Source organism: Pseudonaja textilis, chromosome 8 (assembly GCF_049901715.1).
Source record: "Pseudonaja textilis isolate UNSWEBS1 chromosome 8, rPseTex1.2, whole genome shotgun sequence".
NCBI lineage: Eukaryota > Metazoa > Chordata > Lepidosauria > Squamata > Elapidae > Pseudonaja > Pseudonaja textilis.
The window spans coordinates 17,830,801-17,850,677 of record NC_141997.1 but is presented as its reverse complement, the minus strand read 5'-3'; the positions used below and the strand labels follow the sequence as shown (position 1 = coordinate 17,850,677).

Genomic DNA, 19,877 nt, shown 5'->3' with positions numbered 1-19,877 from the left:
GGGCCAGTCTTTTGCTGTTTTTGAGGCAGCCCCGCAGGCCAGATCTAAGCACCTCCCCAGCCTGGATCCACCCCTGGGCCTTGAATTTGGTTTATATGATTATCAGCAAGAACTCAGCAACAGGAAAAACCAGAGAGGAAATAGTTAAATCTTTTATAATGCAATATAAGAAATGTATCATCAAGTCTTCAACAAATGAGATAGAATTACATAGTCTTGAACTGTATAGGAATTATGCCTAAGAATATACATATACACAAGCACATACACACACACAAACACACACACACAAACCTGCATGGAGCACTGCACTTAAAGTTGTCAGATGCAAAGAATCAAGACCATTTGTGAAATTTCAGCATAGAAACAACATAGCACAGCAATCCAGGGCTGGAAGAGACCTCTCCTATACATAAGAATGTGGTCAACTAAACTTCAACACTAAATTGGCACAGATAAATTGGCACAGTCAATGGAATTCAGGAGGGGTAAGACTTGGGGCGTTTGTGGGAACACAACAACTCTAAACTAACAATGCACCTAACTCTGCCCCCAATTCTGCCTACTCTTCTCCTACAAAAGTAGAACAAATTTAAACACCAATAAATAATCCAAATGAAACTTACCAAGATCTAAATGAATTCCTGGAACAAATGAATTGAGAAAGTACATGAGAATAACAATTCCTAAAACCATCAGGCATTTGACGAGAAGTAACTTGTCTGTTATTCTGTGCTGTTCAAAAGAAAAAAAAATAGATGAATCAAGTGGAAATAGTCATCAAATATCCAATTTCATACTAGCATGTTTCCCAAGTCAGAACCAAATATGACTGTAATATATGTTTTTATTAAAATGGCAGAGGAAACATCTAAAGTGTGAAAACAATATTTTAAATTTAGAATGAAACACATTTGCATTTTAGAGATTTATATTACATTTCCAAGTAGAACCCTATAGACAGTCTTGGGAACAGCAGTAAGTCTTTCATCTCAATTGAAGTTTTTATTTTCATCATAGAAATAAAATCAGATCTCATGCTTTTTTTTCTTATTATATCAGGAACAGAAATACCAAAATGAAAGTTCCTTAATAATATTTAAGTACCAGGAGCCATACATTCCATGACTAACCAGCCTCTCAACAGCTATGTCAGGTTATTGACAAATGGTGTTAATTATGGTTAAAATGCTGGTAGAACACTGTATTTTTCTTCTACTTTTATTCATTTATTATGGGATATAGTATTTACTGTGATTTTCCCCCATGCACAAACATACATTTAGAAACAAATGAAATAAATAATTAGACATAGACCTCCACTTTAGGAAACTATCTGTATTCCAGATCCATAAATTTTTAAGAATGAGAAAAACTTGCAGTGGAATCTTTATTCCTAACCTTCCATTGCAGGGAAGATCTGCAAGAAATTGATAACAGCATTAAGCTAAAATGTACAGTTAGGAATGCTGTCCATCAAATCCCAGATTACAAAGAGAGTTTACCACATATCTATATCCAATCCGTAGGCATTCTTTTCCAGAAGCTTTGAAGAAGCTACCGTATTCTCCGAATGCAACACAAACGCATAAAGCAGTTTTAAGGACTTCTTTAAATTCATAAGGATTGGATTCTCTCTCAGTCAAATCAAATCAGATATTTTATTTAAAACATTTGCAAATAATTATTAGCTAATGGAAATATAACCCCCCTCCCGCCATGATGAATTAAATAATCTTTAGCATTCTTCAGTGTCTTAGAGGCAGTTCCAAAATAGTGTAGATGGATTTTTGTACAGACAAGCAATTCTAGAAATTGATGCAGCTGCTTTAATGAGTCATAACCATGCAAAAGGCAGAGTTCCCATTTGAATTATATATTGCACAACTCCAAGAAATTGTCATCAGCCATTAATTCTCATCACTAGCTATATTATTTTATCTCTACAAACAATGGAATAATTTTTACTAACAACCCAAGCATGACGATTCAAGTATGGCTCATCTAACTACGACAGATTGGCAACTCTACATCACCAGAATTGGTACAAAATTTTTAATAATTTTTTTCAAATAGCCCAATGTGGACTCAATGTAGCTCTCCACAAAGCTGCTAGTGTTTCCAAAGTGGATCTGCAGATGTGGAGCTTTGACTATTGGTTAAGTATATCCTTTTACTATTTAGGACTATCCACAGTGACATCCACCTAATGATTTCTTCACAAGATAGAAAAGCTCTATATAGCAGAAAATATTATAGTATCTTTCAGGAAAATCTTTTAGCATTAAATTTTCATCCATCTAACTTGGCAGGAAGGCTATACATTATAGCTATGGACAAATCTTCTAAGAGATGTATTTTTAGAAGGCCAATCAGCTACTTAGCATCATCTCAGCCAGATATTTTGATCAACTAAAATATCAAAAGTTAGAAGAACCTTATTATTACCATATTTCAAAGTACTGAAAGTCTAACTGAGCAACTTTAAGGAAAGTTTAAGGGAAAGCTTTATGCATGTAAAATGAGGGTCACTTTCTTTTATATTGTGCTTTTTATAAAAGTATTTGCACTTGATTTTTAATTTTTCTTTTAATCAAATTCCCAAGAAACTCAGTTTTCTCACTAGTTATTGTCTGCTGAATGTTTTTAATGTTTCTTATCATTTTATTTTGTATTTGTATTTGTATTGCATATAAATATAATAAAAAATAATAACAAGTAGAATCATCCTGAGGCAGATAGCTTTGTAGAGAGGGGAGCTGACTAGCAAGTAACAGAAAGCAAATATTGCATATTCCAAAGATCTAAAGAACTTGCTGGAATTTATTCTCCTCAGTTCCTTGAGTGTTCAAGGACAATGATTGAAAACATAAACAGACACTGCTTCATTTGTTCAAACCTAGAACTCAAAATAATGTTCAATATCAAATATCTAATCAAGGCAGTAAACTGATCTGGCAGCAACAGTTTGAGGCTTGTTTTCCTGCATCACACATATCATCCCTTAAATATTACTCAGTTTTTGTTTTATTGCTTGTATTCTCAGAAGTTGATTTCTGCAACATAATTGTATTGTTTTATTGTAGTCTGTTTTGTTCCTTATACCCTCGTACCAGCTTTTGTTTTTAATGTTTTACTATTTTGGTTTTATTTTATTCTTTATTGAGATTTTACTGAGATTGAGCATAATAAAGAATTACATTACAATTGTATAATGGTACTTGCTCTTCCAAGATGCAAAGCAACAGACCATTTTCTATTTCAGACAAAGATAGTCTTGTGAAATAAAACAAAGTGTTCTAAAATAGCTTTAGTTATTTAAATATGACCTAAGGGAGAGTACCTATATGCACACTTCAGACTCAGAATAATTGTATTTTTGTGTCCTTGGCAAGTTTCAAAATAGAAGATTTTGTACACTGGCATTGTTCTCAATATCAAGAAAAGTAGAACATTACAAATGTAGGTTAGCATTTCTCAGAATTTTTTACCTTTTTTTGGAGCTCCTGGATATTTGTTTCCCAGTTTTTATCTTCTTGTGAAATTTGTCTGAAATTATATATAAACCATACTAATAGAAAAAGAACTTATATCATTATTTGTTACCGGTAATTATACTTAATATTTATGTTCCATATCCAATTATTATTAAGTAACACAACATATAGCTATCTTAAACAACACATGATACTATTATATTCCAAAACTGGAATTTCTCCACATTTCCAAAGAATCTTAAATGCTAATCCTAAATGTGATGAACAGTACCTATAAATTACAACAGGATCTCCAAAAGATTAGAAGAATTTGTGTTGTGCCTCATTAAACTTTGGATCACTATCTACAAATACACAACATCTGTGATATATTCAGTTATCGTGTCTAATTAATTTATCCAAAAGCAACAAGGTTATATTTTCGTGAAAAATTAGCTACATTTTATATTGTTTTTTTGTCTCTGACATACCCAGTCAAAATCTTCACACAAAGCTCAAGAAATTGACACTATCACACTATTGTTTGTAAATTTAGTCCCCAAGTCAAATGCCAACATGCTCCAAAATAAATCTGTAATTTGTGAATACTTTTAACTCTAGTGCTTCCTCCTTAAAAACAAGATAAGCGATACATGGAGAATATAATTTATATAATACATTAAAGCTTTTTATCAATAGTGGCTATAGGAAGCACTATATTTCCTTCTCCATTCAAAAAAATATGTTGCATTTCTGTGTGTATTTCTGCTTTCTCTGCTCATTCAGTCTGGGTATGTTGCGTTTTGCTGAAAAATAGAGGAAAGTTTGCATATATTTTGTGCTGGACAGTGGTGGGATTCAAAATTTTTTACTACCAGTACTGTGGGCGTGGCTTGGTGGGCATAGCAGGGGAAGGATATTGTAAAATATCCAGTCAGAAGTGGTATTTGCTGGTTCTCTGAACTACTCAAAATTTCTGCTAATGGTTCTCCAGAATTGGTCAGAACCTGCTGAATACCATCTCTGGTGCTGGGTCAGATAATCTGGAGGGAAGATAAAAGATCCTAGAATGGAGTAGTTGCAATTGCCTATTTTCTAGGGATGGACCAGGGGAAAAAATAATGGCATTTTTGGACTCATACCAATTGTGATTTGTTCCTTTTAAGTTTCAGAGAACTATCTAGCTGATGGATAGACCCAAAGAGATTCACCCTCCACATAATTTTTTTCCTAACAATTCATGATTTTAAAAAGAATGGATATTTCACTAACAATGAATATCAATAGAATTTCTTGAGCTATTTAATAGTGTTGCTCTTTTTAATACTTGTAGTTGGGGGTAACAAAATTAAAAGATTCAGGAATGTAATTCTAAGCAATTGCTTAATTTAGAATGGTCCTAGACTACCACATAATAGAAAACTCAGATTTCCCATTAAATGTACACTCCATAGCAGCTGTAGGATTCCTATTGAGGTATATAATACAGGTATGTTTTCAAATATTTTTCTCATTTATATTTAATGTGTTTAATTAAAAATATTTTTAAGTTTGTTTTTTATTGTTGTTGCTTTTTCATCATGTTAAGTCTCTATCAAACCAGATTTCATCCTGCACCTTGACTTCTGTTTCTGAATCCACTTTATGCCATAGTTAAATATTCTCAGGTCAATTTCCCCTTTCCCTGGATCTGATTTGGAGGTACATTTGCATATTTCTTAGTTTTTCAGGAAATGGGCAAGCAACCCATTGTTTGACCAGAGAGACATTTGAAAAAAAATACAGAATATTACCTTAAATATGAGACTTAAATAAAAGTAGTCTAGGTACTGAGATTTCCATAACTTTATCCAGTAATTTTCAAGCTCAGCAAGATGTGTCAATTTCAACCTCCTGGGAGGAGAATTCTGGGAAGTGAAGTCCACATATCTTAAAGTTGTTAAGCCTGGAAACCCTGAATCCTAACACTTTAATTTATGAAAAAGCTAAATATGATTCTCTGTAGGTCTTGTTTACAGTAAGACTGGCTATCAAGAGCTTGACATTACCTGTGGAAAGTTTTGAGCTTTTTCCTTAGCAAGAACTCTAGAGTTCTAACTTTTTGCATTAAGAGGCACTTCACAGCTGTTTCTTCTCTGCTTGCAGGGTTAATTCTCTGGGCTGTCAGCTTCCAAACATGGATTTCATGTTTCAGTTCTAAAAAGAAATAAAATTATTTAGCTGAGAGTGACAATATAGCACATTTCAATTTTCCTAGTCACAACGGAGGTATACGATGTCTCTGACCAAAAATTTATAACACTACAACCAAATCAGGCACTGCCATTCTTGGATTTATAAATAAAAAATAAAAACACCCAAATTTCTTTCTCACTGTAAATGCCTGAAAGGTGGGGGTCATTGATGCAAAGTCTTTGTAATGCTATGTCATGGTTTCTTGTTTAATGGGAATTCACCCTAAATCAGATATTGGTTAGAGAATTGTACAGGAAAAATAAAAGGAGCACTAGATAATGTAATACTGCATCTCCAAGTGTCACTGAATAATAACTCCTAAGAAATGGATGCAAAGCAATTTAAGATAATATTTTATAGATGCTAAATATTATTAGATCCAGGAGCAAATCAGGTGGTCTGGAGATCTCTATTGACCCAATATTATTGTATTTATTTTCTAGAAATCCATTCGGAGAAAAACAATAGTGCATGAAATCATGGAAATGGAACTTGTTTCCAAAGCAATCATCAATCACTTTATGTATTCATTAGAAAATTTACTTTACAAATATTAAAGTTTACTGCAAAAATTACAAATGCAGTCATTCAAGTGAACCACTCTAATTATTTTTGAAACTGAAAGAGGTTTGGTGTAGATAAAACTGCACAACAGATCAGAGTGTTTTTAATATTTATGTACTATGATTGGCTTTTTGTTCATTTATATACTTAAATCTTATTCTTAGATATGTTAAATATTCATAAAATGTTATTCATAAATATGCCAATTTTTGTAATTACTTTATGTACAGTAGAGAGCATTGAAAATGTGAAATTTATTCAACATTTAAATCCTATTCTTTCTTTTGGCACCAAATCCTTTTATATATAAAAGATTAATCTACAGTTAAGTTGAATCTTGAACTCTTTTGACTAGGCATTAAATATAATACACTGTCAATACAACATGCTGGTGTTTAAACATTTGATTGGAACCCTAAGTTCTTTTTAAGAATTTACTTGTACTACACCATTTCGAATCTTAAAATCTATCTAATATATAAATGATCATTTCTATTTTTTGAAATTGAGTATTTCAATCAGAAGCTAAGCTAGAATATAACTTTTCATGAATTGTTGAGATGGACATGACACTATAGACCTTTAAAAGATCCTGAGCAGACTACATTGCCACTTTTTCCTACCAATCATTTCAGATCACACAGAATGCTTTTCAAAAATCTAAGATGGAGATAATCACATGAAAAAACCTGAGCAGCTGCTCCTATTAGAAAAGCCATTGCCTATAGGATCAGCATGAACAAAAATGTTAAAAAGAAAGCAAAACCAAGTGCTATCCTCAATGATTGAATGAATGCGACAGACATTAGATTGTAGCAATGATAACAGTGAGATTCATGGTTTGTTACTTTTCATCTTGCCTTATCTCATTTGAATTTCCTTTCATTTTTACAGACACAAAAGCCCAGAATTAAGAGACTGACTGAATTAGTCCTCTATTGAATTTCCATGGTTGTACTAAGGAGGGAGATATGTCATGACCTAAATGGCCTTTTCCAATTCTATCATTCTAATCATTTATAATATGAAAATTCAAGCAATTTGATAATCATGGCTTATATGCAACTGTTCAAAATCATGCACTAGATTTTTTTTTAATCATAGTAAGTGTTATGGATATAATTTCTATATGTTTTTGCAAGATATAAAATACTTTTTACTATTGCAATTTCACAACAACTCTAAAAGATGGTTAGGATGAGAGACAGTGACTCAGTAAAAATAATCTAGTGAAGCCTCATTAGTTGACTGAAGATCTGAACCTGGATTTCTACAGCTACAATTACCATTACGCAACTGTACATTCAGCTAACACAAATGTTCAGTCAAAGAAAAGACATTTTGACAAAGAATTATAATTCAGCTGTCAGCTTTTTCACACAATCTGCCATCTAAGTGTGGGCAATATATCAAAGTCTTACACTTTACTATTCTTCAATTTATAGAAATGTCTAAAATGGTATCAGAAATATAATATTCTTTTACTACTAAGATTTGCAGGACTGTCTTCCCATCATCTATCTACCCATACAGCTACTGAATTCTGACCTGAGTGGGTCATATGCCATAAGGTATATTTTTCACCACCTGTTTACTTATTTTTCTGCACAATACCAATTTTAGGTAATTTTCATCTGCAGTAGATCAAATTCAAAATCACAAATTACTGCTCTTCGCTGAGCTAAAAAAAAATCTGACAATGTAATTTGTTGCCAAGAAGATTGCATTCAGTGTTGAAAACTATCAAAACAATTGCCATTTACTTGGTATAAATATGCTGCCTCTCAAAGTTTTAGGTTTCTGGGTTACATCATTTCCAAAATCAAGCTGATAACATTTTTCAAAAGGTTACTCTTTGGCAACTATCTGGAGAAAAAAGTCTTTCTAAAGTTCATTCTATTGCTTTTAGATAAGGATTGGTAGTGCATCTATAATATGCTGTGGTACGTATTTCTGCACAATTAAACAACTGCTGGGATCAAGAAGAAATCAATTGATACAATAATCTTCTAAGCCTGATATAGTCACTAGTTTATTGACTGGTGTGGAGATAGTTTGAAAACAAAGTGTGTGTGTGTGTGTGTGTGTACCCTAAATACACTGCTCAAAAAAAATAAAGGGAACACTTAAACAACACAATGTAACTCCATGTCAATCACACTTCTGTGAAATCAAACTGTCCACTTAGGTAGCAACATTGATTGACAATCAATTTCACATGCTGTTGTGCAAATGAAATAGAGAACAGGTAGAAAGCATAGGCATTCTGTTAGCAAGACATCCCCAATAAAGGAGTGGTTCTGCAGGTAGTGACCACAGACCACTTCTCAGTTCTTATGCTTTCTGGCTGATGGTTTGGTCTCTTTTGAATGCTGGCGGTGCTTTCACTCTAGTGGTAGCATGAGACGGAGACTACAACCCACACAAGTGGCTCAGGTAGTGCAGCTCATCCAGGATGGCACATCAATGAGAGCTGTGGCAAGGTTTGTTGTGTCTGTCAGTGTAGTGTCCAGAGCATGGAGGTGCTACCAGGAGACAGGCTAATACATCAGGAGATGTGGAGGAGGCCGTAGGAGGGCAACAACCCAGCATCAGGACTACTACCTCCATCTTTGTGCAAGGAGGGACAGGAGGAGCACTGCCAGAGCCCTGAGAAATGACCTTCAGGGGGCCACAAATGTGCATGTGGCTTCTCAAACAGTCAGAAACTGACTCCATGAGGGTGGTATGAGGGCCCGACGTCCACAGGTGGGGGTTGTGCTTACAGCCCAACACCATGCAGGACGTTTGGCATTTGCCAGAGAACACCAAGATTGGCAAATTCACCACTGGCACCCTGTGCTCTTCACAGATGAAAGCAGGTTCACACTGAGCACATGTGACAGATGTGACAGGGTCTGGAGATGCCATGGAGAATGTTCTGCTGCCTGCAACATCCTCCAGCATGACCGGTTTGGCAGTGGGTCAGTAATGGTGTGGGTTGGCATTTCTTTAGGGGGCTGCACAGCTCTCCATGTGCTCATCAGAGGTAGCCTGACTGCCATTAGGTACTGAGATGAGATCCTCAGACCACTTGTGAGACCATATGCTGGTGCAGTTGGCCCTGGGTTCCTCCTAATGCAAGACAATGCTAGACCTCATGTGGCTGGAGTGTGTCAGCAGTTCCTGCAAGACGAAGGCATCGATGCTATGGACTGGCCCGCCTGTTCCCCAGACCTGAATCCAATTGAGCACATCTGGGACATCATGTCTCGCTCCATCCACCAACACCACATTGCACCACAGACTGTCCAGGAGTTGGGGGATGCTTTAGTCCAGGTGTGGGAGGAGATCCCTCAGGAGATCTTCCACCATCTCATCAGGAGCATGTCCAGGTGTTGTAGAGGGGTCATACAGGCACGTGGAGGCCACACACACTACTGAGCCACATTTTGACTTGTTTTAAGGACACTACATCAAAGTTGGATCAGCCTGAAGTGTTTTTTTCCACTCTAATTTTGAGTGTAACTCCAAATCCAGACCACCATGGGTTGCTAAATTTGATTTCCATTGATAATTTTTGTGTGATTTTGTTGTCAGCACATTCAACTATGTAATGAACAAAGTATATAATAAGACTATTTCATTCAATCAGATCTAGGGTGTCTTATTTTTGTGTTCCCTTTATTTTTTTGAGCAGTGTATAGATTTACATATGTTTGTATGTTTGAAATTATATTGGACATCACCAGGGGTGGGATTCAAATTTTTAACAACCGGTTCTGTGGGCATGGCTTAAGTGGTGGGCGTGGCTTGATGGTCATGTTATTGGCTGAGTGTGGCCAACTCAATATCACTCACATCGAGGCACGCATCTCTTCTCCTGGCCTCTCATGACTGTGGGGATGCTGCAACAGTTGTAAGTGTGAAAAAGGGTCATAAATCACTTTTTTCAGTGCCATTGTAACTTTGAATGGTCACTCCACACAAGCAAAGTACCAGTAAAGAAGGGGAAAAAAACTCCAGAAACATTCCTGAGATAGGAAGTCTAGTCTTGCCAAGAATGTAATAACGGTTAACAGAGAGGCAGTTTCTGTAAGCAACATCAGAATGTTTCCTTCCTGCCTTCCTTACAGGATTGGGCCGGTTCTCTGAACTGCTTAGAATGTTAACAACCGGTTCTAGCGAATAGGTGCGAACTGATAGAATCCCACCCCTGGCCATCACCCTCACATTCTACTTGCAAGTTTCTTAATCAGAGGTGGCAGATTTATAAATCTTTGGATATTGCTGGAATATAATTCCAATCTTCCTTGACAATAGCCTATAGGTAGAGGTAAAGATTGATAGATTAGATCTTGGGAGGCAGGAGGAAGAGCTATAGCCAGGACAATGGTTGGATAAGAAGCAGCTAATCCTTTAGTTTAGTCCAGAGAAGGAGATGAGGAAGTAAAGCTAGTCCTCAACTTACTGTACATCTGTTCATTTCATGCCCATAATGTCATTGAAAAAAGTGACTTATGACCATTTTTCACACTTGCGACCATTGCAGCATCCCCATGATCATATGATCAAAATTCAGACACACAGCACTTGGTCCATATTTATGACAGTTGCTGTGTCCCAAGGTCATGTGATTCACCTTTTGTGATCTCCTGAGAAGCTAAGTCATTGAGGAAGCTCATGTTACTAACTTAACAACTGCAGTGATTCATTTAACAACTGTGGCAAGAAAGATTATAAAATGGGGCAACTGTCTAACAAGTGTCTCACTTAGCAGCATACATTTTTGGGCTCAATTGTGGTCATAAGTCAAGGACATCCTGTATGTATTTTAAGACTGGCAAAATTGACATCAGCTTTGCAAGGTAGTCCAGACAGGAAGCACACTAATTCTATTTTATTGTAAGGTTACATTATCAGACTCTTGTAAATCTAAAAATAAATTTCTCCCATATTGCTTTACAGCCCAAGAAACTAAGGAGGATCCTTTCCCAGAAGTTTACCCACAATTCTGATGCAGCCAAAGCTGCCTCTAATCTTACTTCTTCCCCTGTCTCCCAAGGTCATTCCCACATGGCACTACAAAAATCAAACAGTATTTGGAGGGCCAGTGTATTATACTTTAAAAAAAATATTCTTAAATTCTGGTGTGCTGCTTCATCATAGTCAAGGGGACTATTTCTGGAAAAGAAAAATGAAGAACATCAGAACTGTATGCCAGCATTATGTATTTCCAGTAGGGTTATTCAAGGTATGAAGGTTTTTCCAGGTAAACCAATTTTAGTTCAAACCTTTATTATCAATGCACATGTGTACAATGAAATTGAATGAGCCTCCCTTGGTGAAGCCACTCAAGAACATGGAATACATCTCAATAAATCAATCATTAAAAAAGTAATCCCTAACCCCAAATAAGTAATAAATTAGCACACATATCTCATACAACCAAACCAAAACCTGTATCAGGAAGTAGCAATACAAGAAGATGCAGGAGATAGATGATCACTTTAATGACAACCACAAAAGTATCGTTTTACTCCATAAGAGACAATGATAATAAATCATCCTGAACTTCAACAAGAAACCAAATGAACCATTAGCTCTTTCAGGAAATGTTCTACAAAGAGTTTAGAACTAAGCTTGATTGAAATAGGTCACATTAACAGAATTTTGCAACTGTAATTGTAGTGTAACTCTTCCACCATTGCCTCTTATACTCTCTTGAATCAGGGAGATGTTGCCTAAGTTGTTTCTGAATATCATCTCATTTCTTGGGACTTTAAAATTTTTCAGATGCTTTTGCCTAGATAATTGTTCTTTAATATTTCTCTCAAGATCATCTTTCTTACTTGTATACCTAAACATAGAAGCACGAACAGAGGGAAAATGAAATAAATCTACCACATGCTGACATCCTAGGCATCTGTAAATTGAAATGAACTAGAATTGGATACTTTCGATGAGAAGATACTGTTTACTACTTAGAACACCATTAAAAAAATAAAAGAGCAGCATGTATTTCAGGGTCAATAAAAATATAACAAAGATATTATTATTATTTAGGCACTATGCAGTCAGTGGCTAAACAATAGCTATTAGATTTCATGAACGCCTTTTAATCTGTTTGTTATCCATGCAGAAGAATTGTATGGTAAGGTAATATGGTAATACAGCTGAAAGTTCAATCTGAAACATATCTTGACAGAGCATGCAAGATACAGCCCCTGAGGGTGGAAACTGGTATACCAAAGTTGGAAATACTGAGGAAATAAGATTAGCTGGTCTGTATGGCTTAGAAAATAGAAATAAAGCAGGAAAATTATAATTAAATTTCTGTTCCTGCCAATCCTATCATTTCTAACATCATCTTCATACAACTAAAATGATGCCTCTACAATACATAGAGACATCTCCAAATGGGGCACAGAGAAATCAATTGACTATATTACTGGGACAAGGAGATTGAAGAATTCAACTATAAAATCAAAGAGATGGCCAGGGACTGGCTCTGGATCAGATCACAAATCAAGCTAAAGAGAAGGAATAAAGTAGTTCCATCATACGATTTCAAGCAGATAATCATTGTTTTCAAGATTAAGTCTAAAAAAGACTAAACTAATGACAGCAGGTACAAAAACCATTGTAGAACTGAGAAAATATCCTGAAGTAGTACTGAGCATAACAAAATAAAACAAAAAAGCATCTAGCAGTCAAGAAATACAGTATGCCACAGACTAGCAATGAAGGCATTGGAAAAGATAATCAGATGCTATGACATGTCTGTACTTACAAAGATCAGAATCATGCAAGAATGGTATGCCCTGTGACAGTATGGGAAGGAAAAGTTGGACTTTGAAGAAGCCAAATATAAAGAATATTGATGCTTTTGAACTTTGATGCTGGAGAAAACTAGTGATATTCACTATCACCAATAGCCAAGAAAACAAACAATGGAAAATAAACAAATAAATCCAGAGTTACTTTGATCAGACTCAAATTATCATATTTTGGACACTTTATACAAAAAATAGCTCTCTGGAGAAGTTGATCATGATAAAAAATATAAGAAGAAAATGTTAGGAATATGAGTCACCTAACAGCTATTTGGGTTAGAAATATATAAACCAGGATAAACATTTTAAAACTGTATCTTTAAGAAAATGCAAAACCGTAATTAGGTGTGGTTTCTCAAGATGGAGACAGAAACCTGGCTTGTTTAGTCTTAGTCTCAGAAGAGAGTGTTTCTGAGTGAGTATCTCTGTTTCCTTCTGTTGGAAAGTATTGCCATTCCTCCATTTCTTCTAATTGACTGATATTACTGGATTTGATATAAGTCTGATACTGAACTGTTTTTGACACTGGACTTTGTTATTGGATTATCCCTGGATTGAAAAACTGACTGATTTACCTGTGAAGGACTTTGGACTGCCTATTTTGAACTTTGCTTACATGTTTCTGGAAGTAAAAAACCTACATTTACTATACAGTGTATCTGTGTGCTGTGTTGTCTTATTCAAACACTTCTCTCAAATACATCTCCCTGTATGTGTTCATTCTCCTAATGGGGAATTACCTCAACAGAAAGGGTGGCCAGATGATGGATTAGGTTACAGCAGAAGTCAATATACTTTTGGAAGACCTGCAGAGCCAGGCTGGAGACAGATCTTATTGGAAAGATCTATCTACTTGGTCATTAGGACTAAAAATTGACTTAATATATATAATCAACCATCAACCAATCAGTAAGTCAACATCTTTGCAAAAGGTCATTTTTCCATATCCTTTTTTTGCATTTTCAGTCATGATCTCCCACAAAAAAAAATGCAAATTATTTCTAACTTTTGAAAGACTTTGTCATAATATAAAAAGTTAACAAGCACAGTACAAAACATGATAGAACAAGTCATTAAAACAATGAGCATAAATATAATATTTTAAATATAAGAACAGCACATTTCAACATGCAGTCCCTTTCAGCTTAGCTGATGGCCCAAAGGACCCTCTGGCTCATTTCTAATTGGCATAAAATCTAACCATTCTATTCATATGTATATAATAGGACCTGTTTCCGTGCTGAAATTGATGCATCTTTATTTATTTATTAATGAAATTTATATTGCCCAACTCACAAAATACTACTCTGAGTAGTGTACAGAAATCAAATATATAACATATAATCATTATAAAAATATTTGAAAGTCTTTTTTTTAATATTATATTATCAAAAATTTAAATATACAAACAATATTTTTGTTGAAATCTGCAAAGTCACCTTTCAGAGATTACATCAAAAATCAGAAGTAACCAATGCAATAGCTTTCCCTGCTTTGGGCCGGTTACCAGGAACTTTTAAATGTTTAAAAATGTCTGGACCACAGAGTCAGCAACCATTTTAATCATGTACTGATTATCTACGAATAAGATATTTACACTGGAACAATTCCCATTCTGTTATTTCTCTACATGGATCTAGCAAGATTTATTCAAGAAGGATGCCATTGATTGCCATTACTACATACAGTAGTTCATGACACAATTCTTAAATGAGGTATTTTCTTTTGGGAGGTTACTATGCTATCATCACCATAATCATTCCAAGAAGCAACATCATTATGTGGCAGTTCAATCTTCAAGCCTTGTAAAGTGCTTCACATACTCCATCAATCTGTCCCTAAATCAAACAGTTTCCATTGGTTTCAGTTTTCAGAAAAGAAATAAATTATGTATGGGCAGGTAATCATATCAAATTCGTTCTGAAGGAATGGTGTGATGATAGCCTAAATACACCTCTATCAAGCTTTACAACCATTCAGTAAGATTCTACTTTAGATATGCCTTTTTAGGAAAACAGAAATATTTAAATTATTGTTCATCTGACAGCAAACCAGAACAAAAGTAATTGTTTTGCATTTAACCATGAAAAGATCTGCTCACACAAATAGTGTAGAAGTTCTCTAATTGTTTTAGCTTTCCAGAATTTGGGATGAGACCTCTGAGAAGAAACCTTAAAAGAAAAAAAAAAGAAAACTCATAGGAATTACAGCATGTTACTTGAACTTTATATTACTTGATATGAGAAGATTATCTCCAGGACCAGTTGTATACATTGGTTATAGTAACATCAGCCCTGGTTATTTATTATTTATATTTCACATTTCTAAACAGCCCATCTACATGAAAGAGGGACTCTGGGTAGGTCTTGTTCTGTTTTATTCAGTGAAACTTATTCACTGGCAGAACCACTCCAAAATGGTTCCAAGGAAAAAGAACAATCCTAATTCTTTTTAGCATAGCCTTCCCAAAATGGGTAACATGTTGATGGCAGCTGCCAGAATTACCAGCCAATTTAGTTAAAAGAAAATTGCTTTGATTATTACTATTTATTATTAATTTATTGGCTTACCACAGAGTAACTTTGAGCAGCCAATAAATTTAATCACTGCTCCAGAATTACTATGGGCCTTCAGAAATAGAAATTTGTTAAACCATATCTATTTTTTATTTATAGTTTACTTTACTTGTTTAGAGTCAGCCATCTAAATCTCCAAATACTCTAAAAGAGTGATTATTAGAACTGACAACTTTAAAATATTTAAATTATATCTCCACTAATGCTGAAATTGTGGAAATTCTGAGAGTTGCATTCCACACATCTTAAAGTTGCCACATTTGAAAAGGCTGCTCTAAAACAATTAGAACAGAGGTCTAATACCAATTTAAAACACATGAAACTTCCTAGCTTATATAAACATATTAAAATTGAACAAAATTATTATTTTGATGACAGGGATAAAATGTTTTAAAAGAAAAAAATAATTGTTATAGACCTATCAAAAAAGATACTTTAATGTCTTCCAAAGAAAGAACAAAGTGGGTGGCAGTCCCCATCATGTACTGGGAAGTGAACTCCAGAAGTGAAGGAAGCTCAACTTAAGTAAGACAGACCATATGCCTTTAGGGGTGACCCTCCCCAAATGTCCTTAGTTGGAAATAAAATCTTACAAGAAAGATTTTATTTTAGCTCCCTGGTGTTATAGACAGATACCTTTCAGATCATCACGTTATTTTATTATATTTATTTATATCCCCTTTTATTATTTTTACAAATAACCCAAAGGAGCAAACATATCCAACAAATCTTCCTCTTCCTATTTTTCTTACTACAACAACCTTGTGAGGTGGGTAGGGCTGAGAAAGTGTGATAGGCCCAAAGTCACCAGAATGAGTCCCACCATGGCCAAGGTGGGACTTGAACTCATTGGCTCAGTGTGAGAGTCCAAAATGAATTAACCCAACAATCTAATCTCCATCCCCTCTTTAGTAATTTATTTTATTGTCTCATATTCAATCATCACTTGTCATCCAATAATGTGATGCATTATTCCATGTGCTGCATTCTGGAATGAGAATGCACCTTAACTTTAATCTACGTGACACCTTTAGAGGAATGTGAAGGATACTATCATTTCCCATCTCTGTCACTTAGTTTTTTCAGGACTAAACATATGCAGCTATTTCAATAGCTTTTCTTTGTAGCTTCCCAATTATCTCTGTTATTCTTCAATAGTGTGATGACCATAATTGAACACAGTATTTGATGTGGGAGCAGAATACAGTGAAAAGATCATATCTGTGATTTGGACATTTTATTTTATTTCTGTTGTTACAGCTAAAATGTATTTGTCTTCATTGCAATCAAATCATATTTCTGTCTGTTTTATTCAATTTGCAATAAGTTACTATTACAAGATCTCATTTGCATTTTGAATTTTATTTCCGTCTTCTGTAATATTATTTATCCCAGCCAATTCTATATCATCAGCAAATTTGATAAGCACTCCCCTATTCTCCACCCAAACCAAAACATTGAAGAGTAAACAAATGAAGATTGAACTTTCTGAAGTCCTAATTTATATTTCTCTCAAATTCAATGAAAGGTCGTTGATCAGAACTCTGAGTCTAATTTTATAGATGACAGCATATCCCCTTAATTGTCAGCCATCCCACATTTAACAAGCTTGCTAGTCAGCATGATGAATGCTTCAGTTCATGACAAGGTATATTATGTCTACTACATTACAATAATCTATTAAGGGAGTTATCCAATCAAAAAAATAAGATAAAAGTAGTCAGGAAAGATTTGTACTTAACTCCATGATGGTTTCTGATAATTACTGCATTTTTTTCCAGATGTTTGAGATCAGTCTCTTTATGAGGCATTGTACAAGTACTAGTACTGTTCAATATCTTCATAAATGACTTAGATGAGGAAATAGAAAGGTAACTCATCAAATTTGCACATGAAACTAGGCTGTCAGGAATAGCCAACATCCCAGAAGACAAGCTCAGGATCCAAAATGATCTAGACAAACTTGAAGAATGGGCCCTGTCCAACAACATGAGATTTACTGTGGAGAAAAGCAAGGTTTTACATCTAGGCAGAAAAAAAACCAAAGTACAGATTGGGCGAAACCTGGCTCAAAAACAGAAACTGTGAGAGGGACTTTGGAGTCCTAGAATACGATCATTTGAACATGAGCCAGCAGTATGGAGCAGCAGCCAAAAAAGTTAATACAATCTTTAGCCCAGAGGTAGGCTGCTGCCAGTTCGGACTGGTTCACTCTACCTGGTTGTTCCGATTCTACACGGTTCGGAGAATTGGCAAATCAGACCACCAGGTGGCCCCACCCCCATCTGTTTTTTGTGCCATTTTCAGACTTTTTGGGGGTGAACAACAGCCTGAATATGGCCTAAAAAAGGCCCCAAAGGGGGCCAAAAACAGGTTGTTTTTCAGGTTGTTTTTTTTTGTTGGTCCAAAAATGGCCTGAAAAACAGCCTGAAAATGGCTCAAAAACAGCCTGAAAACAGCCCAAAAAGCTGGCTATGAGAGGAAAAGAAGCTGGGTGAGCCGGACCCAGATGTGTCCTGGGTCCCCTTGTCTCAGAAGCAGCAACCTTGCACTCTTCCCCTCTGCTAGCCCAACCCAATCTTGAAGAGTTCTATCAGGGCTGGTGGTGGTGCTCCCCCACCTCTCCCTCTCTCTCTCTCTCTCTCTCTCACACACACACACACACACACACAGAGTTGGATCTTGTTTTCCTCCCACCCACACCTCAATGGAGACCCCTGGATTCCCTCCCCATCCCTACCTGTCCCATACAGGGACCACACACACAAGTGAAGTAGAGTTGGCCATATCCACTCAGCCACATGAACCCACCTATCCACACCCACCCAGTAATCATTAGGGCAGACAACTGGTTGTTAAAAAATTTGCAGCCCACCCCTGGTATGGCCAGTCTAGGGGAAAAAAGGATTAGGAGGTGACATGATAGCAGTATTCCAATATTTCAGGGAATGCCACAAAGAAGAGAGGGTCAACTTATTTTCCAAAGCACCAGAAGACAAGACAAGAAACAATGAATAGAAACTAATCAAGGAGAGAAATAACTTGGAATTAAGGACAAATTCCCTAACAGTGAGAACAATTTAACCAGTGGAACAGCTTACTTTCAGAAGTTGTGGGTGCTTCATCACGGGAGGTTTTTAAGAAAAGACCAGATAGCCACCTGTCTGAAATGATATAAGGTCTCCTGCTTAAGCCATGGGTGGGGAGGGGGTTGTACTAGAAAACCTCCAGGGTCCCTCCTAGCTCTATTCTAATTGATTGATTGAGTGAACCAAGTCAGAATTGAGTAATTCTATCTCTTCTGTTAGCAATTTGTCTTCTTCATTGAACAGCTGATATCTGATAATTTTCCTTTTATATTGCCTAGATCTGTTTAAAGAGCTGTTTGTTGTTCTTTGCATTCTTTATTAACCTTGGCTTACTCCTAACTTTTGTTTTCTGATACATGTTCTACAATTTCACACAATGAAATTTTAAGCCTTCACTAAGCTTTTTATGTAATTCATTAATTTCTTTTCTTGCTCCCTATTTCTCTGCTATTAAAAACATTTCCAATTATGTTTTTAATATCTCCTTTAACACTCCCATCTTGAGCTCCTTTTCTGATTAATAACTCCTGTCAGGGCATCCTACTTATTGTTCTGTTAAAATCTACTTTCTTAAGAAATGTATTAGACATTGCTTAATTTTATATTTCTTTAAGGTCAAGAGCATTACACACTCACCAGCATTATGTTTCTGCTACTAAATCCTTCCTATGGATCACCATCAAATAATACATTGTACTCCTCCCAAAAGCAAGCATGCAGCATCATAAACATTTCAGAATTGGTATGAAATATAACAGATGTTTCAGAGACCATTTGAAATTTCTAAACAGTACAGAAGGACAACCTTATGTGAAAATTACAAAATAGAAATCTGGAGCCTAACTGTAACTTTCTCATAATTCTCTACAAATTGATGTTGCTGGCACATCAACTAATACAAATCAAAGTGTTTCTGATTATAAACTCCATTAAAGAAAGAAAACTATATTCAGATTCACTCCAATGTATCTTCTCATTCTAAGAGAGTATGACTATAATCTAGACAGTTGTATATAATTCTGGTATTAAAATCCAATGAGTCTTCCCAATCCATCTGGCCTGAATGTTATTTTTCCTCATCTAACCCATTACCATCTGCAGCCAAACTAGTCAAGGCAGTCA

General features: G+C 35.5%; 1 protein-coding gene across 3 annotated transcripts in view; it reads right to left on the bottom strand.

Moving 5' to 3' along the window:
- The window catches only part of OCA2 (OCA2 melanosomal transmembrane protein), a 208,874-nt gene that overhangs the window by 70,727 nt on the left and 118,270 nt on the right, over window positions 1-19,877 (bottom strand). For all 3 annotated transcript variants that reach the window (XM_087938439.1, XM_087938438.1, XM_087938440.1), the window contains 3 exons: window positions 5,525-5,672; window positions 3,492-3,549; window positions 627-735 (listed from right to left, as the gene is read on the bottom strand). In XM_087938439.1, the coding sequence (XP_087794565.1) occupies window positions 627-735; window positions 3,492-3,549; window positions 5,525-5,672 (315 nt within the window). The remainder of the gene's footprint in view (window positions 1-626; window positions 736-3,491; window positions 3,550-5,524; window positions 5,673-19,877) is intronic.